Source organism: Oncorhynchus gorbuscha, linkage group LG19 (assembly GCF_021184085.1).
Source record: "Oncorhynchus gorbuscha isolate QuinsamMale2020 ecotype Even-year linkage group LG19, OgorEven_v1.0, whole genome shotgun sequence".
Taxonomy (NCBI): domain Eukaryota; kingdom Metazoa; phylum Chordata; class Actinopteri; order Salmoniformes; family Salmonidae; genus Oncorhynchus; species Oncorhynchus gorbuscha.
Window position 1 is genome coordinate 17,344,230 of NC_060191.1, and position 25,417 is coordinate 17,369,646.

Here is a 25,417-nt window from a genome sequence, read left to right on the forward strand (position 1 = left end):
AGAGAGCTAGAAAGAAAGTGCGAAGGAGGGTCAGAGAGAGTGAGAGAGCGGGAAAAAAGAGGAGGAAGAGAGGATGGAGAAGTTGGTGACAGTGGAGGTGTGGGGGTTTGCCATCCTGTGTCTCGTCCTTCTGGTCAAAAGCCTAGCCATGCCAGAAGCTAGCAGTAGCCACCCCACTGCCATGTCCTGCTCTGAACCCCATCACAACTTATATTATTCTAAACAGTGCACCTGGGCTCTGCGGGCTCTGCAGTCTCCACACACACACACACACACACACACACACACACACACACACACAGAGTATCACCAACAACATACAGGAGCTTCAACCTGTGAGGCTATTCACTATAGAAAATTGTTGCCTTCAAGATATAAAGTACTGTCCTTTTATACAATATAATCTTGAAATTAGCCAAATGAAAAAGACAAAAATACACGAAGGGCTCGATTAAATCCGTATCGCTCAAGTTCAGCGCTATTGAAATGTAAAGCCAATGTTCCCAAGTTCGCGAAGACTGCATCCCCTTTAAACGCTGCATATGACAGCTCAATAAAAAATGACGTTTACATTTCAAGCACGCTATAGCGCAGAACTTCGGGGATTCGGATTGAATCGAGTCCTAAAAGATGAGCATGGCAGCAAAGGCCAAAATATATATGGAATATACTGTATAAACCTTTTGGAAACCACACAGCAAAACATGACCCTTTACAACTCTTCATGTCAAAACCATTATTCACAATAATATCAGTGACTTTCAAAAAACATCTGGCACTACAAGCTGCTAACTAGCATGTGTTATTACCTGGTTATTACAGTTGTAAGACTAACCTGCTGCAGTGATATTTCAGTAATTCTCTTATACTGTGGTGAATGCTTTTTCAATGCCACAGTATGAGAAGATGTCATATTTCTTGTGATCACATGTTAAATCAAATCAAATCAAATACATGGTTAGCAGATGTTAATGCGAGTGTAGCGAAACGCGACATGTATCCATGTAATAATGTTTTGGTTGTTTATTACATTCATATTTTCAGACCGAATTTGTTCTAAAAATGAACCCAAAAATAAATACATTTGCAGTGAAATCACATTTGTCTGAACAACAAAGCATCAATTGGTTTGAAACCTTGATGGTTTTCATGTTAGATACAGAGCTTGTCATCAAATATGGTAATGCCACTAAACGCCAACAGTTAGGCCCCGAAACATTTCATGGGTATAAATTTCGAGCTGTCCTATTCGTTGCTACCTTTAGAGAAACTGCAACAGAGAGTCGGTTGCATGAGATTTTCTCATTTTAAGAGAGAGAAAAAAATTCTCACTATCAATATAAGCAATACTTCTGTTTCTTTACTACATTTGATTTGATGATATTTCCGTTTAATTCAGACATGCGATGAATGAAGTACAATATTGGCAAGGGGAGGATTTTGAAGTCTGACAATTCTTCCTTTTTTATTAATCATTTGCATGTATCCCATCACCTAAATGTCATACAACATGGCCAGACAATAATTCATAACAGCCTTGAATGTGTGATCCTGGTCAGATTTTGGTTAACAAACAACTTTTATATTTTCATTACTCTTACCCAAATGCTGAGACTGAGTGTCTCTATAATTCTGTAGTGGTGTGGTTTATATATGTGTATGTTTATCTGTATGCGTGTTTGTTACTTTAATTCAATCCTGTAATTGAACCTTAACCACTGTAAAGTCCACTGTACAAGTCCCACCAGGAATGTTGTTCATTTTCTGTTGGTATTATTCACAAGAGAATGTATGGCATGGGGAAAAGCCACTCTCTCGGCAAGAAGTCCCTCTCTTCCCCTCCTCCACCTCCCCCTATACACAGGTAGAACTATATGCATTAGGTGGTGTGAGGAGCTAGTATTCACTGAGGTTGTGCCACTTTGAGATCTGCCGACGGGGGTTTTCGCAGACTTCCCGCCAGTGGGCGGCGCCAGAGGGACAGGGGCTGTGCAGGCCGAGGGGCAGGCGCCCCACCACCTCGTTCTTAGTGGTACGGTCAAAGTCGACCACCACAAACTCCACGGAGATCTCAGGGAGCAGCTCGGGGGGCACGTCGTAGATGAAGGACTCGTTGAAGACGGGGTTTAACGTGCACTTCTTCACGTGCGTCTTTTTCTTGGCGATGCGCTTGCGTCCGTAGAACACATTGACCTTCACATATGGGTCTAAGGGAGAGAAGGACATTTTGGAATACTGCTATATGTAAAGGGGACATTACACAAGCTCCGCTTTTTTTATTGTCCACAGGCACACACGCACACACTGACATACACAGTGGTTGAACTCACTTCCAGACAGGCCAGAGATGTCCATCTTGGGCAGGTGTTTGGCCTTCAGCACCACCACACTGAGGCGGTGGGAGACAGGCTGGTAGGACAGAGACACCAACAGCTCCCCACGGCTCTCGCACTGCAGGAAGAGACAGACACATAGAGGATTTAACTATTGATTCATTCAAAAGGAACAATCATCAAACCCACCTACTCAGCCTTTAAGACACAATACAACAATGAAACAGCCATAATCGTACAGTCATAGATTAAAAGAGTAATTGGGCACCAACTGCCAAGACAATAAAACTCAGCAGTCTTTGGAATTATCTATTTGCCAACCTTGTTCTACATGCACAATTATAAACTGGGTGGTTCAAGGCCTGAATGCTGATTGGCTGTATGACAAAACATTTATTTTTACTGCTCTAATTACGTTATTAACCCGTTTTTATAGCAATAAGTTTGTGGTATTTGTGGTTTGTGGTATACGGCCATTAAACCTCGGCTAAGGGCTCCATCCAGGCACATTGCGTCTTGCCTAAGAACAGCCCTTAGCCGTGGTATATTGGCCATATACCACACTCACTCAGGCCTTATTGCGTAAAAATACCATACATATCTGCGTGTGGAAACAGACTAGTGTGATTCTTTTAGTGTTTATGTGAGAAACAGCACAACGTATACAGTATAGCGGTTTGTATAATCTAGGTGTTCTGCATAGTAAGAGCAAAGAAATTAAACAATGAATCAGATAAACTGTGAACAAAATCTGTCATATCTGGCCTTTACACTGTATGTCCATATAAATGTAAATCAGATCTTGGTACTGAATATATTAATACAGATGACGGTAGGTAGACATGATGTATGATGCCTAAGACCAGCACACACATGCACTTTCTCATATTCACTGACTTGCAATTGATTTCAGATTATTCCAACCCATCACTAAAAGGGCATTTTCTAATCTAATGATTATAAAATTAGGATTTGCTGAGAAGAATCCCTAGGTGAGTGTCCTGGTGATTGGTATGCTTATGATGGATTATTTCAATAAGCAAGAAGATGACCTTGCTTTGATGAAGGTTGTTTGACTGAAAGCTTAGCCACGCAAATTTGCCCTGACACCACTACAGTGAGCCAAAGTTCTCTTCTCATTCTAGTGTAGTTTTAATACACCTGCAACTTACTATCCTAGTCAGGTATGAGGTTGATTCCCATGCATGGTGTATCGACTTCCCCCATGCTACTGCAATACCTTGCCATCCACAATGAGTACTGAGGAACACTATCCGTTTATACGATCAGTCTTCTTTCAATGAGGAAGTAATAACCCCTGCATTGCATCCATACAAAACGTATCAATCCCTTCTTATGTTGAACAGCAGATGTGTTATACACAATGGCCACACAGGGAGGACTAGTAATATAATAATAATATATGCCATTTAGCAGACGCTTTTATCCAAAGCGACTTACAGTCATGTGTGCATACATTCTACGTATGGGTGGTCCCGGGAATCGAACACACTACCCTGGCGTTACAAGCGCCATGCTCTACCAACTGAGCTACAGAGGACCTCTAGTGCCACAGGTACATGTAGGAACAAAAAACGAAAGTTCTTGGTGAGTCCGAGTTGGGTACACACTCACATGCACACGTGTGGCTGTGATGATGAAGGGAGCCTGATGGATGGCTGGCTGCATTGAGAGATTACATGGAGGTGTTGTTTCTGTCTCCTCAGTCTGGCTGCAGTTAAGACTTGAATGGGGACCGAATCAATAGAGACACATTGACCTTCCTGTCAGACAACCCCCTCTGTGTACTGCACTGCGCTCAATTCCATGTGTGTGTGTGTGTGTGTGTGTGTGTGTGTGTGTGTGTGTGTGTGTGTGTGTGTGTGGGCCCCTACTTCTAAGAATATGTTGGAATTGTCTGTTCATGCTTTTAAACATGTGTAGGTCACCCCCCCATTCCTCACCTGCATGTTCCTCTTGCTGATTTGCTGGGTGATGTGCACCCGCCCCGTGCTGGGTTCCAACTCTGTCAGCGGGACCACCACCTCTCCTATGACATCATCTCGGGCGAAGCGGTCGAAGCTGAGCACCAGGAAGTGCAGCGTGAGCTCGGGCAACGAGCTGTAGGCCACGCCATAGAACGTGAACGTCTCGTCAAACACCGGCTCCAGTGTCTTCCTCAGGACCCTGGTCTTCACCCGGTGCTTCTTCTCAGGGAGGATGGTCATCTTCACGTAGGGGTCGGAGCTTTTCCCCTGTTCGTCAACTGCAGGCAGGCCATGGGCTCCAACGATGGTCACTACCAAGGCTTTCTTGGGGAAGTTGTAGTCTAAAGCCAGGCTGAGGGAGCCCAGGCTGGTTTCAGGCTCTGATTCTGGGTCGGAGGACGCGGGGGTGAAAGGTGAAACGGTCTTGCTGCTGTTCTCGCTACTGGTAGCTGAGCTATCCAGGCAGCAGTAGTCGGCCCTGACGGGCAGTGCCGCCTCCATTCTGGGCTGGCCAGCAGGGGGCACCAGGTGGCTCATCTGGAGATGGGTAGGAGCATCCAGGATGTTGTTCTCAGCATCCACCAGGACCATCCCGCGGCCACCACCCCTCTCTCTGTCTCTCTCCCCCTGCCACCCAGCACGCCTGGCCACCCGTACTATCCTCTTGCTGCTGCTGAGGGACTCTGGGTAGATACTGATGCCCTTCAGCATGTGGATGAACTTGTAGGGCGGGTCTTCAGCAGAGTCACAGTACTGATCACCATGGAGCTTGTACCGGCCCATCACCCGGAGGTGTCGACGCTGGCAGAAGGACCACAGGAGAACCAGGATCACCACGGCAACCACCAGAGCCGCTGCACCGATAAAACCAGCCAGCACCGGTGACATGTCTGAAAGAGAGGGGAAGATAGAATGAGTAAAAGCCTTTGCACAGTCTAGACTGGGATGTGTTTGCAATGTCTGGTGTAAGAAATATTCATACTGAAGTCTCTAAATCAAGTAGATAGTCAAACTGTCGGTTGCATTTAGTTCATCCAGGAACTGGAACTGACTCAGATTAAAGAAATTCAACTCTTTAAACTGCACCAAGTGATGCAGTACTGAACATCAAATAGGAAACTGATGTAACTGCCCTCCAGTGGCTCATTAATGTCAGGTAGGCTAAATAATGTAAGTCGTGTGACCACACCACCCAGGGTGAGTGACTCCACTCCACTGTGACTCAATACTGTGACTGTGCCATACAGCAGGGGTGACTTCACTACAGTGTCACAGAGCACAAGGCAAGGTGTGAGTGGGAAACACATGAGCAATATGGACGTCATTCAGCCAGGTGTCACCAGGCTGCTTAAATGTCAGCCCCCAACACCACACAAACACGCACGCACGCACGCACACACACACACACACACACACACACACACAGAGAGAGAGAGAGACTTGTACAACTAACCTTGTGGACACACACAATTCAGTCCTATTCAAAATCCTATTTTCCCTAACCCGAACCCTTACCCTAACCTTAACCCTAAAACCTAACATCAACCTTAAACCTAACCCTAAAACAAAAACCTAACCCTAACCCTTACCCTAACCCTAGCTCCTAACCCTAAATCTAAATCTAACCCGAACACTAATTCTAACCTTAACCCTAAACCCCCTAGAAATAGCATTTGACCTTGTGGGGACCAACAAAATGTCCCCAGTTGATAAAAAATGTTTTACTGTTATTTTACTATAGTTAAACACATCCACACACACAGTCCACCTATTTATTTAAGTCATTAGTCATTTGCCTCTCTTAATTGATCCCAGTGACGGTGTGCTTTATCTAGCAGACAGACCATGTTCCAGGGCTGGTCATTACGCCAGACTAGGTTGTGTATTGTCTGCCTCAATGTGTCTGGGAGGTATAGCCCCATACCCTGTCTCTGTGTGTGTGTCTCTGTGTATGTGTATGTGTATGTGTATGTGTATGTGTATGTGTATGTGTATGTGAAAGATTAGTGGAATCTGTATGTGTATGTGTTGTGTGGACATGTGTAGGATGACTGACAGTGAAGGTGAACAGGTGGTCACGTGTCAGGTGACAGAGGAATGTATGAGACTGAGGCAGGAATTCCTTTAACCATAAAGTGGTATATTTACTGGTAGTCTGTGCTGCATCACAAAGGAAACAAATAACATGTATACAATCAAATTCATAATCAAAGATCAAATCATAGCAGTCATTATTAACAATTCACATTACACAATATGTTTCAAGCGTGCGCTCCAAGCCGCGCTCCGCGGTGATAACTATAAACAATAACTGAATGGCCCACTCTCCCGATCACCACAGATCATTCTGATGAAAGGTAAGAGTCGGTGGACTTACGTGGATTCATGGACGCACAGAACTTCTGGATCAGATGGATTTAGGGAAGAGAAAGCAGCGAGACCAGGCGATGGCAATTTCCTCCTTTTATAGAGTTGAGATCTGTAGGACATTTCCACCTGACCTAATTAAAGCGCCCCTGGCCCAGCTGAGTAAATGGCAATTAAGTAAAGGAGTATTCCACCAACTCCATGGGCCTTTTCTACAGCCACCCCGGAAATTTGTTAATTTCCACATTCCTCAAAAAGGCTCATTGCTCCCCATCCTCTGTCATCTCAGGGAGAGGAATCAGTCGGGCAACTGGCCGGATATATGTCCGGTTCTTCACCTGGATTTCCACTGATCTAACACGACCATCGGTCCCAGGCATGGTCTTAGTTATACGGCCCACCGGCCAGGAGGCTCGAGGCAGCTGAGGGTCCACCATCAGTACTACTTGGCCAGTTTCCAGGCTGGCCATTTCTCTCCGCCATTTCCCTCTGTGCTGTAGACTTGGTAGGTAATCCCGAATGAATCGGGCCCAAAAATGGTCAGCTAAGATTTGGCTGTGTCGCCACCGGCGTCTGCCTACGAGGTTGGTATCAGCACACATGGCTTGAGGAAGTGACACATCTCGGCGTCCCATCAAGAGCATATTCGGTGTAACCGGATTGGGGTCAGCGATGTCTGCAGAGAGATATCCCAAGGGTTTGGAGTTCAGAATCCCTTCCACCTCTATCAGGACAGTCCTCAAGACCGTTTCAGTGACAGTTTGGTCCCCTAGTACGACTCGTAAGGCCGTCTTTACAGATTTGATCTCTCGCTCCCATGTTCCTCCAAAATGAGGAGCGCCTGGAGGGTTAAATTTGAATGAGATTTGTTGGTCCATCAGCTGATCCTTGAGGCTGGGTTCCATGGCTTGGAAGGCTTCCTCCAACCTGGCTTCTCCTGCCTTGAAGTTCGTACCTCTGTCAGCCAGGATCTCGTAGGGTTTCCCCGTCGGGAGATAAACCGCCGTAGGGCCATGAGGAAGGCTTCCGTATCCAAACTCTCCAGTAGGTCCAGGTGGACACATCTGGTTGTCAAACACTTGAATAGAATGCCCCAGCGCTTTTCCACACGACGACCTAACTTGATCATCAAGGGGCCGAAGCAATCTACTCCTGTTGACCAGAAGGGTGGTTTAAGGAGGCGCAAGCGAGCAGGGGGTAAATCTGCCATTTTGGGCACCGTAGCTCCGGCCCGCCATCTCTGACATTCTACGCAGGCGTATTGGTGCTTACGAATGGCTCCTCGTCCTCCAATTATCCAGTACTTCCGCCTCATCTCCCCATAGACCCTCTCTGGCCCTGGGTGGAGAAGCCGCTCACCATAACTCTTGATGAGGAGCCTGGTAAGAGGGTGTCTGGAGTCGAGGATAATTGGGTGGATAGCATCTGGGTCCAAAACCTCCGCTTGGCGCAGCCTCCCTCCAACTCTGATCACTCCAAGGATTGGATCATATTCTGGGGCAAGAGAGAGAAGATGGCTGCCCTTAGCCACTTCCCTACCGGCTTTCAGAGCTTTTAACTCCTCAGGGAAGCTAACTGCTTGTGCTTGCTGGAGGAGTAGTGTCTCTGCCGCGAGGGAGGTAGGTATAGAAGCCACCCCATCTGAGGTCTGGTTTGTGGCTGTGATCAGATCCGGCAGTGTTTGGGATTGTGTTAGGTCAGGGAGAGCCGTTGTTGGTTCCGTAGAAATGCTGTAGCATTGGGCAGACTTCCTTAACTCATGAGCTTCAGTCGGTCGCGGAGGGGCCGCACGCCTGGGGGCTGTCGGCCACTCGTTCTCTGGTTGGGACAAGAATGGTGGTCCCAAGCTCCAGCGATGGGGTTTAGCCAATTCCTTAAGGGTTTTACCTCTAGTAATGTCATCAGCAGGATTGTTTATGCTATCAACATACCTCCAGTCCTGGACTTCTGTTAGGTCTTGGATTTCCGCAATGCGAGTCCCGACAAACACCTTATACCTGCAGGACTCCGACTTGAGCCATGTCAATACAGTGGTCGAATCACTCCAGTAGATGATCCTTTGGATTGGCAAGGTGAGCTCGGCTCGCAAGGTAGAGGCCAACTGGGCTCCGGAAAGGGCAGCACTGAGTTCCAGCCTAGGCATTGACAACTGCTTCTTGGGTGCGACCCTGGACCTGGCCATGACAAAGGAGACATGGGTGTGGCCTGCCTTATCCTCCACTCTAAGATAGGAAACCGCCCCATAAGCTCGCTCCGAAGCGTCACAGAACACATGCAGTTCCAGGCATGATCCCAGTTGGTCAACACAGGATGGTACATAACATCTTGGCATTTGGACATCAGAGAGCTCCGTTAACTCAGTTTCCCAACAGATCCATCGTTCCACTAGGTCAGCTGGGTGGATTGGTTCATCCCAGTCCCTCTTGGTCTGCCACAGGTCCTGGACTAAGACTTTGGCCCGTGTTGTGTATGGCAGGATATACCCAAGGGGATCGTATTGACTGGCCAGGGTCCGATAGATGGTGCGCAGAGTGGGGGTTTCGGTACTCGGGGATGAGCGGTGCTTATACCCCAGGGTATCCGGTAGGCAGCTCCACCTCAGTCCTAGAGTGGGCTCTTCTGGGCTAGCACCAGACTGCGTTAGCCATAGTTCACTGCTACTGGACCTAGCTTGTGGCGGGAGGTGCTGGATAACCTCCGCTCTGTTACTAGCCCACTGTCGGAGCTCAAATCCCCTTTGGACAGGAGATTCCGCACTTTATCAAGGAGTGATTTCGCTTCAGCCGTGGATGGGATGCTTTGTAAGCAGTTATCCACATAGAAGGCATTTTCCACTGAATCCAATACTTCTGGGTCACTCTCTGGATGCTCCCGTGCGTGTCTCTGCAGAGCGTATATGGCACAGCAAGGACTGCAGGTGGTGCCGAATGGGAGTACCTGCCATTCATAGATTGTGGGCTCTGCATCTCGTTCCATATTTCGCCATATGAACCGGAGCAGTGTGGTGTCGGAAGGCAGTAAACGAATCTGATGAAACATGGCTTTGATGTCTCCACTGATGGCTGTAGAGTGCTGCCGGAACCGGAGAAGGACACCGAGCAAGGAAGGACCTAAGGTTGGTCCGGGGAGTAGACAGTCATTCAGGCTTTGACCAGCTGCTTGGAATGAACAGTTGAAGACAAGTCTATACTTCCCACCATGTTGCTGGATAACATGGTGAGGGAGATACCAGGATTCACCGAGTGCGTTTCCCTCTTCATGAGCTGTCACTTCAGTGACGTAGCCTGCCTTCACAAGGTTATGAATCTCTCGGTTATGAACTTCTGCAAGCTCAGGATTCTTCACCAGGCGTCGCTCTGTTCCACGCAGTAGTGGGAGTACAGCCCGTGTCATGGTTGCCAGAGGAGGATGGTTGGGCACCCGTAGCAGTGGGGTTGCATACCTGCGAACGCCATCCATTTCAGTGGTGGTGGTGCTCTTCTCCAGGAGGTCTAATGCATAGGAGTCATTTTTCGAGCGAGTGACCTCCTGTAGCTTCCGGTTGGAGAAGGTGTCCATCTTCCATAGCATCTCAACATTCCGAAGGAGGTCAGTGGCTGCATCTGGATTGCTTCTGGTGAAGAGGACTTGCTGTGACTGTACAGCTTGGGTGGAGAGAAGTAGATGGGATGGACCTTGCACAGCCCAACCCAAGGATGTATGGACAGCAATGGGTCCTCCTTCTGGTCCAGCTCGTATAGGCTCAGTCGGGGTGACGAGATGTGGGTGATCTGACCCAATCAGGATAAGTGGTGCTACTCTGGCCAGGTTAGGAAGAGGCAATCCTCGTAGATGAGGATATTGTTTCTGTAGAACACTTACCGGGCAGGAGTGCTCTGCGAGATTCAAGCCATCTGCCGTGAAGGCATTGGTGATGTTATAGGCCACGCCCCTGTTTCCTGAAGGTGAAATGCTGAAGGTTACAGCAGAGCCTTTCATTTGGATAACATCGTGTCGCACCGTTCTGAGATTAAGGGTCTCGGGGGTCCCTTCCAGGTTAAGCTGACGGGTGGCCGCTGTGAGAATGATTGTTCTTTCTGACCCATCATCTAGAACGGCGAATGTATCAATGCTTCTCCCTTCACTTTGCAGAGTGACCTTGACCACCTTCAACATGACCCTTGGAGATCGGTTCTGCTGGTCGAGATACAGCTCCTTTGCAGCTCCTACCATGAGCATACTCTGCTCCTTCTTTGCTTGGGGAAATAGATCATGCAACACGGTGAGATGGATTTCTTTACAGCGGTTGCAGGGTTTCCTCAATGTGCAGGTCTCCACCTTATGGCTACGGGCACACTTGTAGCATCGCTCGCCTGAAGTGATCCAGGCCTTCAATTGAGTTTGAGTGAGCTTTTTTACTCTGGGGCATGAGCCAAGGAAGTGCCCCTTAATATTGCAATATGGGCAGTAAGGCTGGAATTTGATGTTCTTGCTCTTGAGAGGGGTCTTTTCCCAGGTTCCTCTCCGGCATCACTATTTAAGTACATGGTAGTGGGATTTGGCCTGTTCTGTCCCTGCTGGCGTTCAAACTCCTTCCTTCCCCCTGTGGCTATGGCGGAGATTGTGGCCTGGTGAGCGATGCTCTTCGCCTTTGCCTTCACCTCCAACCATGTGGCCAGGTCTCTGAGAGCATAGGTGCTTCTCGAGCCTTCTTTCAGGATGCCCTTATTCAAACAATGTTCAATGAAACTGTCTCTGAGGTACACTGGAAGTTTGCTAAGAAGCCTGTCCACGTGGGAGCCACATTTTAGCTCGTTCCCGTCTTCTCCTTCAACGGATTGGAGCATAGAGGTCAGGGATTGGACAGCCAGGGAGAATTCTTGGAAGGCAGCATGGTCTCCCATTTTAATTGGAGACGTGTTCAGGATGTTGTTTAGTTCATTCTGGACTAGCTGACGTGGCTCACCATATCTTGCCTTCAGGGCCTGGAGAGCTGTCGTGTATGGTGTTGCGGAATGCATAAAGGATTGGGCCAGCCTGTATGCACTTGGAAACCGCAAATGATCCATTAGTACTTGGTATTTGTAGCGTTCTGACAGATGACTGTGAATACCCAGTAGACTCTCCAATGCCATTTCCAAAAGGACAAATTCACTCTCCTTTCCATTTTCAAAGTATGGCAGTTTGGGTCTGGGAATTCCATAGGCTGAGGCTACTAGAAGTTTCATAATGTTGGCTCCCTCTTCTGGTTGCGTGAAGGATAAACCCGGGACTTCTGATGAGCCCACTGTGGCCTCATTGGGCCGGTCACCTACTGTCCCAGACCCACCATTTGTGGCAGCCGGAATTGGGCGAGAGCCCTCCGACCTGTTGTTTGAGGACTGGCCTGGCCCTGGATGAAAGGAACGATTTGCCTTGGTTGGTAATTGGCGGAAAGGCGAAGGAGTGATGCTTTGTCCAGATGGAGGAATGCTAACTTGGGTCACTGGCATAGAGGGCGTTGGCGGAGCGGCCCGTCTCCAGTGCTCCGTGTTGGCTGTTGACCCCGGAGCCTCCGAGGACTGTGTGCCATGCTGTACCAGAGGGGCAGATTGGGAAAGAAAGGCAGACAGTTCAGGTCCATGTGGAGGGGTGGTCAGGTCAACTCCCTGTTCGTTCCTCTCCAGGAAGGATGAGACCATCCGTGCCTCCTCTAATTCCCTTCTGGCTTGACGGTGCCGTCGCTGCTGTGCCAGGTCCTTGGCAATGAATTCCCTTTCCTGTAGAGCTCTACGGGCCTGCACATCCAATTGGTGACATCGTTCGTCAGCCTGTCGTTCCTCCTCAATCTGACGCTCAATTTCCTCCAAAGCTAATAGTTTCATCCTCTCTTGTAGGACAGCGTTCTGTGAATTGCTGAGGGCTAGTGAATGGCGGCTGCCATGGCCACTTCCAAAGGGGTATCCACTGGTCGAACTCCCACTCCGTCTAGAGTGCTTCGACGATTTCCCATTAGTTAAGGGGTGAGCGGAGCCTGCCTCTGGAAGCTGGTCGACCTGTGCAGTGGGAGTTACCTCTTCCTTAGGTTCCTCACGTAGACCACTTTCCTGCTCCAAAGCAGTTTCCGGTCCTTGGCTCAGAGGGGATGGTTGATGGCTGAAACATATAGTTGATCCATCAACTCTTTGAGCTCTGGTGGGCTTGCCCTTTGATGTCGGAACCTCGACCACATAGTCCTTAAGATAACCAGGTGCTTGCCTGGTTCTTCTGGTGCTCCTGGTAGTTGAGGATGAAGCCTTTGTTGCTTTAGGCTTAGCTCCTGGATATTTCCTTTGTTCCAAGACCTTTCCCTCAGCTGCTCTCTCCTCCTCTCTTCTTCCTTCCAGTGGAGACAATTCTTCCCTCTCCGCCTCCATTTCCTTTTCACCTGTCTTTGGTTCAGTCATCATCCGGCTCAAAGGACCATTGAAAGATTAGTGGAATCTGTGTGGGTTGCTGGACAGGTAGGATGACTGACAGTGAAGGTGAACAGGTGGTCACGTGTCAGGTGACAGAGGAATGTATGAGACTGAGGCAGGAATTCCTTTAACCATAAAGTGGTATATTTACTGGTAGTCTGTGCTGCATCACAAAGGAAACAAATAACATGTATACAATCAAATTCATAATCAAAGATCAAATCATAGCAGTCATTATTAACAATTCACATTACACAATATGTTTCAAGCGTGCGCTCCAAGCCGCGCTCCGCGGTGATAACTATAAACAATAACTGAATGGCCCACTCTCCCGATCACCACAGATCATTCTGATGAAAGGTAAGAGTCGGTGGACTTACGTGGATTCATGGACGCACAGAACTTCTGGATCAGATGGATTTAGGGAAGAGAAAGCAGCGAGACCAGGCGATGGCAATTTCCTCCTTTTATAGAGTTGAGATCTGTAGGACATTTCCACCTGACCTAATTAAAGCGCCCCTGGCCCAGCTGAGTAAATGGCAATTAAGTAAAGGAGTATTCCACCAACTCCATGGGCCTTTTCTACAGCCACCCCGGAAATTTGTTAATTTCCACATTCCTCAAAAAGGCTCATTGCTCCCCATCCTCTGTCATCTCAGGGAGAGGAATCAGTCGGGCAACTGGCCGGATATATGTCCGGTTCTTCACCTGGATTTCCACTGATCTAACACGACCATCGGTCCCAGGCATGGTCTTAGTTATACGGCCCACCGGCCAGGAGGCTCGAGGCAGCTGAGGGTCCACCATCAGTACTACTTGGCCAGTTTCCAGGCTGGCCATTTCTCTCCGCCATTTCCTCTGTGCTGTAGACTTGGTAGGTAATCCCGAATGAATCGGGCCCAAAAATGGTCAGCTAAGATTTGGCTGTGTCGCCACCGGCGTCTGCCTACGAGGTTGGTATCAGCACACATGGCTTGAGGAAGTGACACATCTCGGCGTCCCATCAAGAGCATATTCGGTGTAACCGGATTGGGGTCAGCGATGTCTGCAGAGAGATATCCCAAGGGTTTGGAGTTCAGAATCCCTTCCACCTCTATCAGGACAGTCCTCAAGACCGTTTCAGTGACAGTTTGGTCCCCTAGTACGACTCGTAAGGCCGTCTTTACAGATTTGATCTCTCGCTCCCATGTTCCTCCAAAATGAGGAGCGCCTGGAGGGTTAAATTTGAATGAGATTTGTTGGTCCATCAGCTGATCCTTGAGGCTGGGTTCCATGGCTTGGAAGGCTTCCTCCAACCTGGCTTCTCCTGCCTTGAAGTTCGTACCTCTGTCAGCCAGGATCTCGTAGGGTTTCCCCCGTCGGGAGATAAACCGCCGTAGGGCCATGAGGAAGGCTTCCGTATCCAAACTCTCCAGTAGGTCCAGGTGGACACATCTGGTTGTCAAACACTTGAATAGAATGCCCCAGCGCTTTTCCACACGACGACCTAACTTGATCATCAAGGGGCCGAAGCAATCTACTCCTGTTGACCAGAAGGGTGGTTTAAGGAGGCGCAAGCGAGCAGGGGGTAAATCTGCCATTTTGGGCACCGTAGCTCCGGCCCGCCATCTCTGACATTCTACGCAGGCGTATTGGTGCTTACGAATGGCTCCTCGTCCTCCAATTATCCAGTACTTCCGCCTCATCTCCCCATAGACCCTCTCTGGCCCTGGGTGGAGAAGCCGCTCACCATAACTCTTGATGAGGAGCCTGGTAAGAGGGTGTCTGGAGTCGAGGATAATTGGGTGGATAGCATCTGGGTCCAAAACCTCCGCTTGGCGCAGCCTCCCTCCAACTCTGATCACTCCAAGGATTGGATCATATTCTGGGGCAAGAGAGAGAAGATGGCTGCCCTTAGCCACTTCCCTACCGGCTTTCAGAGCTTTTAACTCCTCAGGGAAGCTAACTGCTTGTGCTTGCTGGAGGAGTAGTGTCTCTGCCGCGAGGGAGGTAGGTATAGAAGCCACCCCATCTGAGGTCTGGTTTGTGGCTGTGATCAGATCCGGCAGTGTTTGGGATTGTGTTAGGTCAGGGAGAGCCGTTGTTGGTTCCGTAGAAATGCTGTAGCATTGGGCAGACTTCCTTAACTCATGAGCTTCAGTCGGTCGCGGAGGGGCCGCACGCCTGGGGGCTGTCGGCCACTCGTTCTCTGGTTGGGACAAGAATGGTGGTCCCAAGCTCCAGCGATGGGGTTTAGCCAATTCCTTAAGGGTTTTACCTCTAGTAATGTCATCAGCAGGATTGTTTATGCTATCAACATACCTCCAGTCCTGGACTTCTGTTAGGTCTTGGATTTCCGCAATGCGAGTCCCGACAAACACCTTATACCTGCAGGACTCCGACTTGAGCCATGTCAATACAGTGGTCGAATCACTCCAGTAGATGATCCTTTGGATTGGCAAGGTGAGCTCGGCTCGCAAGGTAGAGGCCAACTGGGCTCCGGAAAGGGCAGCACTGAGTTCCAGCCTAGGCATTGACAACTGCTTCTTGGGTGCGACCCTGGACCTGGCCATGACAAAGGAGACATGGGTGTGGCCTGCCTTATCCTCCACTCTAAGATAGGAAACCGCCCCATAAGCTCGCTCCGAAGCGTCACAGAACACATGCAGTTCCAGGCATGATCCCAGTTGGTCAACACAGGATGGTACATAACATCTTGGCATTTGGACATCAGAGAGCTCCGTTAACTCAGTTTCCCAACAGATCCATCGTTCCACTAGGTCAGCTGGGTGGATTGGTTCATCCCAGTCCCTCTTGGTCTGCCACAGGTCCTGGACTAAGACTTTGGCCCGTGTTGTGTATGGCAGGATATACCCAAGGGGATCGTATTGACTGGCCAGGGTCCGATAGATGGTGCGCAGAGTGGGGGTTTCGGTACTCGGGGATGAGCGGTGCTTATACCCCAGGGTATCCGGTAGGCAGCTCCACCTCAGTCCTAGAGTGGGCTCTTCTGGGCTAGCACCAGACTGCGTTAGCCATAGTTCACTGCTACTGGACCTAGCTTGTGGCGGGAGGTGCTGGATAACCTCCGCTCTGTTACTAGCCCACTGTCGGAGCTCAAATCCCCCTTTGGACAGGAGATTCCGCACTTTATCAAGGAGTGATTTCGCTTCAGCCGTGGATGGGATGCTTTGTAAGCAGTTATCCACATAGAAGGCATTTTCCACTGAATCCAATACTTCTGGGTCACTCTCTGGATGCTCCCGTGCGTGTCTCTGCAGAGCGTATATGGCACAGCAAGGACTGCAGGTGGTGCCGAATGGGAGTACCTGCCATTCATAGATTGTGGGCTCTGCATCTCGTTCCATATTTCGCCATATGAACCGGAGCAGTGTGGTGTCGGAAGGCAGTAAACGAATCTGATGAAACATGGCTTTGATGTCTCCACTGATGGCTGTAGAGTGCTGCCGGAACCGGAGAAGGACACCGAGCAAGGAAGGACCTAAGGTTGGTCCGGGGAGTAGACAGTCATTCAGGCTTTGACCAGCTGCTTGGAATGAACAGTTGAAGACAAGTCTATACTTCCCACCATGTTGCTGGATAACATGGTGAGGGAGATACCAGGATTCACCGAGTGCGTTTCCCTCTTCATGAGCTGTCACTTCAGTGACGTAGCCTGCCTTCACAAGGTTATGAATCTCTCGGTTATGAACTTCTGCAAGCTCAGGATTCTTCACCAGGCGTCGCTCTGTTCCACGCAGTAGTGGGAGTACAGCCCGTGTCATGGTTGCCAGAGGAGGATGGTTGGGCACCCGTAGCAGTGGGGTTGCATACCTGCGAACGCCATCCATTTCAGTGGTGGTGGTGCTCTTCTCCAGGAGGTCTAATGCATAGGAGTCATTTTTCGAGCGAGTGACCTCCTGTAGCTTCCGGTTGGAGAAGGTGTCCATCTTCCATAGCATCTCAACATTCCGAAGGAGGTCAGTGGCTGCATCTGGATTGCTTCTGGTGAAGAGGACTTGCTGTGACTGTACAGCTTGGGTGGAGAGAAGTAGATGGGATGGACCTTGCACAGCCCAACCCAAGGATGTATGGACAGCAATGGGTCCTCCTTCTGGTCCAGCTCGTATAGGCTCAGTCGGGGTGACGAGATGTGGGTGATCTGACCCAATCAGGATAAGTGGTGCTACTCTGGCCAGGTTAGGAAGAGGCAATCCTCGTAGATGAGGATATTGTTTCTGTAGAACACTTACCGGGCAGGAGTGCTCTGCGAGATTCAAGCCATCTGCCGTGAAGGCATTGGTGATGTTATAGGCCACGCCCCTGTTTCCTGAAGGTGAAATGCTGAAGGTTACAGCAGAGCCTTTCATTTGGATAACATCGTGTCGCACCGTTCTGAGATTAAGGGTCTCGGGGGTCCCTTCCAGGTTAAGCTGACGGGTGGCCGCTGTGAGAATGATTGTTCTTTCTGACCCATCATCTAGAACGGCGAATGTATCAATGCTTCTCCCTTCACTTTGCAGAGTGACCTTGACCACCTTCAACATGACCCTTGGAGATCGGTTCTGCTGGTCGAGATACAGCTCCTTTGCAGCTCCTACCATGAGCATACTCTGCTCCTTCTTTGCTTGGGGAAATAGATCATGCAACACGGTGAGATGGATTTCTTTACAGCGGTTGCAGGGTTTCCTCAATGTGCAGGTCTCCACCTTATGGCTACGGGCACACTTGTAGCATCGCTCGCCTGAAGTGATCCAGGCCTTCAATTGAGTTTGAGTGAGCTTTTTTACTCTGGGGCATGAGCCAAGGAAGTGCCCCTTAATATTGCAATATGGGCAGTAAGGCTGGAATTTGATGTTCTTGCTCTTGAGAGGGGTCTTTTTCCCAGGTTCCTCTCCGGCATCACTATTTAAGTACATGGTAGTGGGATTTGGCCTGTTCTGTCCCTGCTGGCGTTCAAACTCCTTCCTTCCCCCTGTGGCTATGGCGGAGATTGTGGCCTGGTGAGCGATGCTCTTCGCCTTTGCCTTCACCTCCAACCATGTGGCCAGGTCTCTGAGAGCATAGGTGCTTCTCGAGCCTTCTTTCAGGATGCCCTTATTCAAACAATGTTCAATGAAACTGTCTCTGAGGTACACTGGAAGTTTGCTAAGAAGCCTATCCACGTGGGAGCCACATTTTAGCTCGTTCCCGTCTTCTCCTTCAACGGATTGGAGCATAGAGGTCAGGGATTGGACAGCCAGGGAGAATTCTTGGAAGGCAGCATGGTCTCCCATTTTAATTGGAGACGTGTTCAGGATGTTGTTTAGTTCATTCTGGACTAGCTGACGTGGCTCACCATATCTTGCCTTCAGGGCCTGGAGAGCTGTCGTGTATGGTGTTGCGGAATGCATAAAGGATTGGGCCAGCCTGTATGCACTTGGAAACCGCAAATGATCCATTAGTACTTGGTATTTGTAGCGTTCTGACAGATGACTGTGAATACCCAGTAGACTCTCCAATGCCATTTCCAAAAGGACAAATTCACTCTCCTTTCCATTTTCAAAGTATGGCAGTTTGGGTCTGGGAATTCCATAGGCTGAGGCTACTAGAAGTTTCATAATGTTGGCTCCCTCTTCTGGTTGCGTGAAGGATAAACCCGGGACTTCTGATGAGCCCACTGTGGCCTCATTGGGCCGGTCACCTACTGTCCCAGACCCACCATTTGTGGCAGCCGGAATTGGGCGAGAGCCCTCCGACCTGTTGTTTGAGGACTGGCCTGGCCCTGGATGAAAGGAACGATTTGCCTTGGTTGGTAATTGGCGGAAAGGCGAAGGAGTGATGCTTTGTCCAGATGGAGGAATGCTAACTTGGGTCACTGGCATAGAGGGCGTTGGCGGAGCGGCCCGTCTCCCGTGCTCCGTGTTGGCTGTTGACCCCGGAGCCTCCGAGGACTGTGTGCCATGCTGTACCAGAGGGGCAGATTGGGAAAGAAAGGCAGACAGTTCAGGTCCATGTGGAGGGGTGGTCAGGTCAACTCCCTGTTCGTTCCTCTCCAGGAAGGATGAGACCATCCGTGCCTCCTCTAATTCCCTTCTGGCTTGACGGTGCCGTCGCTGCTGTGCCAGGTCCTTGGCAATGAATTCCCTTTCCTGTAGAGCTCTACGGGCCTGCACATCCAATTGGTGACATCGTTCGTCAGCCTGTCGTTCCTCCTCAATCTGACGCTCAATTTCCTCCAAAGCTAATAGTTTCATCCTCTCTTGTAGGACAGCGTTCTGTGAATTGCTGAGGGCTAGTGAATGGCGGCTGCCATGGCCACTTCCAAAGGGGTATCCACTGGTCGAACTCCCACTCCGTCTAGAGTGCTTCGACGATTTCCCATTAGTTAAGGGGTGAGCGGAGCCTGCCTCTGGAAGCTGGTCGACCTGTGCAGTGGGAGTTACCTCTTCCTTAGGTTCCTCACGTAGACCACTTTCCTGCTCCAAAGCAGTTTCCGGTCCTTGGCTCAGAGGGGATGGTTGATGGCTGAAACATATAGTTGATCCATCAACTCTTTGAGCTCTGGTGGGCTTGCCCTTTGATGTCGGAACCTCGACCACATAGTCCTTAAGATAACCAGGTGCTTGCCTGGTTCTTCTGGTGCTCCTGGTAGTTGAGGATGAAGCCTTTGTTGCTTTAGGCTTAGCTCCTGGATATTTCCTTTGTTCCAAGACCTTTCCCTCAGCTGCTCTCTCCTCCTCTCTTCTTCCTTCCAGTGGAGACAATTCTTCCCTCTCCGCCTCCATTTCCTTTTCACCTGTCTTTGGTTCAGTCATCATCCGGCTCAAAGGACCATTGAAAGATTAGTGGAATCTGTGTGGGTTGCTGGACAGGTAGGATGACTGACAGTGAAGGTGAACAGGTGGTCACGTGTCAGGTGACAGAGGAATGTATGAGACTGAGGCAGGAATTCCTTTAACCATAAAGTGGTATATTTACTGGTAGTCTGTGCTGCATCACAAAGGAAACAAATAACATGTATACAATCAAATTCATAATCAAAGATCAAATCATAGCAGTCATTATTAACAATTCACATTACACAATATGTTTCAAGCGTGCGCTCCAAGCCGCGCTCCGCGGTGATAACTATAAACAATAACTGAATGGCCCACTCTCCCGATCACCACAGATCATTCTGATGAAAGGTAAGAGTCGGTGGACTTACGTGGATTCATGGACGCACAGAACTTCTGGATCAGATGGATTTAGGGAAGAGAAAGCAGCGAGACCAGGCGATGGCAATTTCCTCCTTTTATAGAGTTGAGATCTGTAGGACATTTCCACCTGACCTAATTAAAGCGCCCCTGGCCCAGCTGAGTAAATGGCAATTAAGTAAAGGAGTATTCCACCAACTCCATGGGCCTTTTCTACAGTATGTGTATGTGTATGTGTATGTGTATGTGTATGTGTATGTGTATGTGTATGTGTATGTGTATGTGTATGTGTATGTGTATGTGTATGTGTATGTGTATGTGTATGTGTATGTGTGTGTCTCTGTGTATGTGTATGTGTATGCGTGTGTCTCTGTGTATGTGTATGTACGAGGGGTGAGGTTCTAAGTGTCTGTGCACATGCAGGTATGCATGAATCTATGTGTGACTGCGTGTGCGAGCCACCACCCACTCATTTGCTGCTGGGGTTAATGTGAGACTGTGACTATGTGCTGTGCGCACATGGTAAGGCTGACTGTGCTGATCCCAGCTGTAATGGGACTCAGTGGACAGAGCCTGCTGCAGCAGGGCGGGAGGGCCGGGAGAGGGCCCTTTGTTTGGCCAAGCCCCTGAAAAGAGACGCATTGTGCCACCCCCCCCACCACCACCCTTCAGCCCTCCACAGGGAACATTTCCCTAGCTGCGCTGGCCTTCAGCTCATGTCACCATACTACAATTGGTAAACTTGTCAGTCTATATATACAGTGAATGTGCATGAGCATGCACATATGTGATGCACGAGGCACACATGCATGCACATACACACGCACAGACTCTATCTTTCACCCTCTTTACCTCAGCTATCGAACTATATTTATATTATTATATTATTATTTATCTGTTTTTCTCTATCTCTCTCCCGTCTACATTTTTATCTGTCTTTGTCTGTCTCTCCTCTCCCTCCTTCAACTGTCTGTCTTTCAACAAAATACTGTGCCCTTCCTTCCTGTTGTTGTTCATTGGCATTCTGGGTAGGGATACCAGGAGGATGATGTCAGATTTTGGAAGGAGTTTAATGCCAGCTGAGCCCGTTGCCCTGGAAACATACCCCAGGGGGATGGCAGTAGTGAGCTCTCAAATCTTCCGCTTCAGTGGGTCCAGGAATTGTCCACAAAATGTGTTAAGTAAAAGCATAAATTGAATGTGCTGATTAACAGAACCAAAAATACACCGTACATTTTTTTATTAACTAGACACAATGCCAATCTCCTCAGTTCAGTTTTTTTCTGTGGGTAACTTTAAAGATATTTTTTCCTGTGGATTCCATCTGTTATCCTTCTGAATAACCCATTTGAGGTCCTTCATCAAGAAAAAGAGCTCAGGTTGATTTGCAAGGAATTATGTAATTCTATCTAACCATAGATTACAGATCAGACCACACTACTGTATAGGTAGTTTGACATTCCAAATATGAACAGCACACATCCCGGGTTCAAGACATCCTTTTTGTTTAAATATGCACAGCTACTGTCAGTGGCATCATGCCTATAGGGGACACAAAGGCATGCACCCCCTAAGATTTGTCATGTTTTAAAATTAATTTGATCATAATTATTTATAAAGAGATATGTCAGTGGTACTTTTCGCAGGGGGCTCACTGACTGGACCAGACACAGTGTACCCCCCTACCTATTCTCCCCTAGTAAGTGGTTCCTTCCAAGGTGCACAGAGCAGAGATGCCTCGGCAGGACGCTAGATACATGCATCTCTGCATGTCTGACAGACATATCAGTGTGGATGACGGATCACCACCTCAAGCTGAACTTCGGCAAGACGGAGCTGCTCTTCCTCCCGGGGAAGGACTGCCCGTTCCATGATCTCGCCATCACGGTTGACAACTCCATTGTGTCCTCCTCCCAGAGCGCTAAGAACCTTGGCGTGATCCTGGACAACACCCTGTCGTTCTCAACTAACATCAAGGCGGTGGCCCGTTCCTGTAGGTTCATGCTCTACAACATCCGCAGAGTACGACCCTGCCTCACACAGGAAGCGGAGCAGGTCCTAATCCAGGCACTTGTCATCTCCCGTCTGGATTACTGCAACTCGCTGTTGGCTGGGCTCCCTGCCTGTGCCATTAAACCCCTACAACTCATCCAGAACGCCACAGCCCGTCTAGTGTTCAACCTTCCCATGTTCTCTCACGTCACCCCGCTCCTCCGCTCTCTCCACTGGCTTCCAGTTGAAGCTCGCATCCGCTACAAGACCATGGTGCTTGCCTACGGAGCTGTGAGGGGAACGGCACCTCAGTACCTCCAGGCTCTGATCAGGCCCTACACCCAAATAAGGGCACTGCGTTCATCCACCTCTGGCCTGCTCGCTTCCCTACCACTGAGGAAGTACAGTTCCCGCTCAGCCCAGTCAAAACTGTTCGCTGCTCTGGCTCCCCAATGGTGGAACAAACTCCCTCACGACGCCAGGACAGCGGAGTCAATCACCACCTTCCGGAGACACCTGAAACCCCACCTCTTTAAGGAATACCTAGGATAGGATAAAGTAATCCTTCTCACCCCCCTTAAAATATTTAGATGCACTATTGTAAAGTGGCTGTTCCACTGGATGTCATAAGGTGAATGCACCAATTTGTAAGTCGCTCTGGATAAGAGCGTCTGTTAAATGACTTAAATGTAATGTAATGTAAATACTCTAGTGTGTGAGGTATCGTCAGTGGAGGAGAGAGTGTAGAGTGACACACACAGCGTTTGATTTGATTTGAGCCATTTCCAGTGCCTGACCCTGCCACTTTGTTTGATAAACTGAGTCATGGGGCTGGGGAAATCCAACCACTGTTCATAGACAGAGCTATGCATGCAAAGATTGACAGACAATTTGATTGTTCTTTTCAAAACTCAAATGACAATAAATTGATACATAATTGACTAAAATTGCTTTAATTATTGGGTTATGATACTATATACCAGTGTGGCAGTTGCACTAAACTTCTAAGGCAACGCGGTTCTTAAAGAATCAATGTGCATCCTTAATTAACATGACAATTGAACAGGTAAGGAGATATGCTTAGATAAGGAGATAAGGAGGTAAGAAGATATGCTTAGATAATTTATGCAGAAAAATAGACATAGTTTTGACATATAATTAGTCATAATAACTATGGCTCTAGATTGCAAGACAAAGCTGTTTCTGGGGTTTGAAGAATGCAAAATTATCCAAACTTCTGACCAACTGCCCGTCTTTCTTTCTGCCTGGCACCGGTTGGTACAGCATAAACCCCATCATCCACCAGCCTGGTAAACAGTGCTGAGTGACCATGGAGCACTGAGAGACAATCTGTCTGCATTGGCAACATGTCTTATTGTATGCTGCCTGTGAGCATAAGATTCAGTTGATTTGCAGAACTCAGATTGTGATGTGGACCAGATGTGTCTTAATCCTGATGAGTGACCCAGATTAGATCACTGGCTGTAATCTGGGTTTCTGGAGTCTGTTGGGCTGAATTTCAGATATCCAACTCTCATGTTCTGCTGCATCCGGCAGGCTCAGGGCCAACATTATGTTTGCAATAACACATCGCTAACACTCAAGCATAGATTGCACAACTGTTTATCTTTAGCCTGTTTGAGATGATTGTAATGAGTTGTTGTAATGAGGTTCTTCAAGCATTTGAATGTTTAGATGCTCTTGATGGTTTAATCTTAAATCAACCAAGAAATATGAGAATGCATTTATTAACAAAAGCCTCCTCTTCTGCATGTACATGAATCAACTCCAACAGGTTACAGGCCCATTCCTGGCAGTGCTTATTGGTTTATATTTTAGAACAATCCGTTTTGTTTCTGCACTTGGGTTGTCCTATTCTTCTGATGATATACTATCCATAACCCTCCCCATTCCCCATCACCTATTCATGTCACTTGCTGAGAGGATCTGGCACTGTTTGGGTCACCAACACCCCCTGCCTTCAGAGTACTACACTTCTTATTATGGCAATGTGTCATTAAACTACTGTTCAGGGATCTTAATTTAAAACTCGGGGTCTGATACAATTAAAATATGTCCATTTGGCCAAGCTCCTAGTTCCGGGATGCGTGCTTTAACAAAAACAAAGGAACGGGGGCTGGCGATGCTTATGCAGGAATAGACATCACGTCATCCTATCCACCCCATCGTACGCGCACATTGAAGACCACCGGGAGAAGTGACAATGTTGGGAATGGGCCGCAGTACTCTATCTTTTGATAGAATAGGCCTACAATTATTATGTTGTTGGACCAAATTACTTACTGATTGAAAACAAATAATTGCATAATAGCAAATACTGTAATAATAGGCTCCCACTGGGCACACACTGGTTGAATCAACGTTGTTTCCACGTCATTTCAATGAAATTAAGTTGAACCAACGTGGAATAGAGGTTGAATTGATTGACGTCTGTGCCTAGTAATGTTACTATCTCTGTTGAACATGCCTGTGTAATCAGTTTCGTTCAATTTCCAAATTACATTCGATGCTATTTACATTAACATAGGCCATGGTAATGAATAAATGTCAAATGTACATTTGGCAATCTTCGATGATAACAATCAACTTAATCATGCTATTTGGGTGTGTTCACTCTCATATGGCCTTATTTCTAAAACGAATGGGCATTATTTGAACATTTTGCCTAATGTAAATACAAGACATATAACGTTAACATCTGACGACACAATAAACAAAATGCCAAATAATTCCGAAAAATGTCTGCTACTTACCATATGCAGGTCGTAATTCTGTAATCTCAGCCATTTTGAGAATTAACGCAGGATGCTTTACTGGCAGCCCAGATAAAAACGGTAAATGAAAGAATATAAAGCTAATTTGTCCCTATTTTATATCCATAGAGAATGAGTAACGATACTTCAACCAAATATTCCAGTAAATGAGCTCACAGGTTAATAAATAATGATTGTCTTCCTCTTCTCGTATGGTCTATTCGCTCTCTATACGCCAAACTCAATGATGCTATTATATCTCGGATGCTGCGTGGGGCTCGAGACTGGTACTCACGGACTCGCAGGAGGGTTTAGACCCGCCCCCGGGTGGCGTCAGAATGTCATTTTTTTTCTTGTATGGTACAGTGTATGTATGTAAAGGACCAATTA

The 25,417-nt window shown here is 48.2% G+C and overlaps 1 protein-coding gene across 1 annotated transcript; it reads right to left on the bottom strand.

The window, feature by feature from the left end:
• Window positions 1–489: 489 nt before the first annotated feature.
• On the bottom strand, window positions 490–25,295 carry LOC124005024 (synaptotagmin-11-like). The gene is made up of 4 exons (XM_046313868.1): window positions 25,028–25,295; window positions 4,298–5,211; window positions 2,331–2,451; window positions 490–2,207 (listed from the first exon to the last, which is right to left on the bottom strand). Exons 1-4 carry the CDS (start codon window positions 25,059–25,061, stop codon window positions 1,897–1,899), a joined length of 1,380 nt encoding a protein of 459 aa, XP_046169824.1. The 5' UTR covers window positions 25,062–25,295; the 3' UTR covers window positions 490–1,896.
• Window positions 25,296–25,417: the final 122 nt, after the last annotated feature.

What these genes read in the sequence shown, in the direction of transcription:
- LOC124005024 (XM_046313868.1), bottom strand. Translation starts at nt 25,061, where the DNA reads ATGGCTGAGATTACAGAATTACGACCTGCATATG. An exon ending in AGAATTACGACCTGCATATG is followed by an intron (nt 5,212 to 25,027) that starts GTAAGTAGCAGA and finishes CCTCTCTTTCAG; the next exon opens with ACATGTCACCGGTGCTGGCT. An exon ending in TCAGCAAGAGGAACATGCAG is followed by an intron (nt 2,452 to 4,297) that starts GTGAGGAATGGG and finishes CTCTTCCTGCAG; the next exon opens with TGCGAGAGCCGTGGGGAGCT.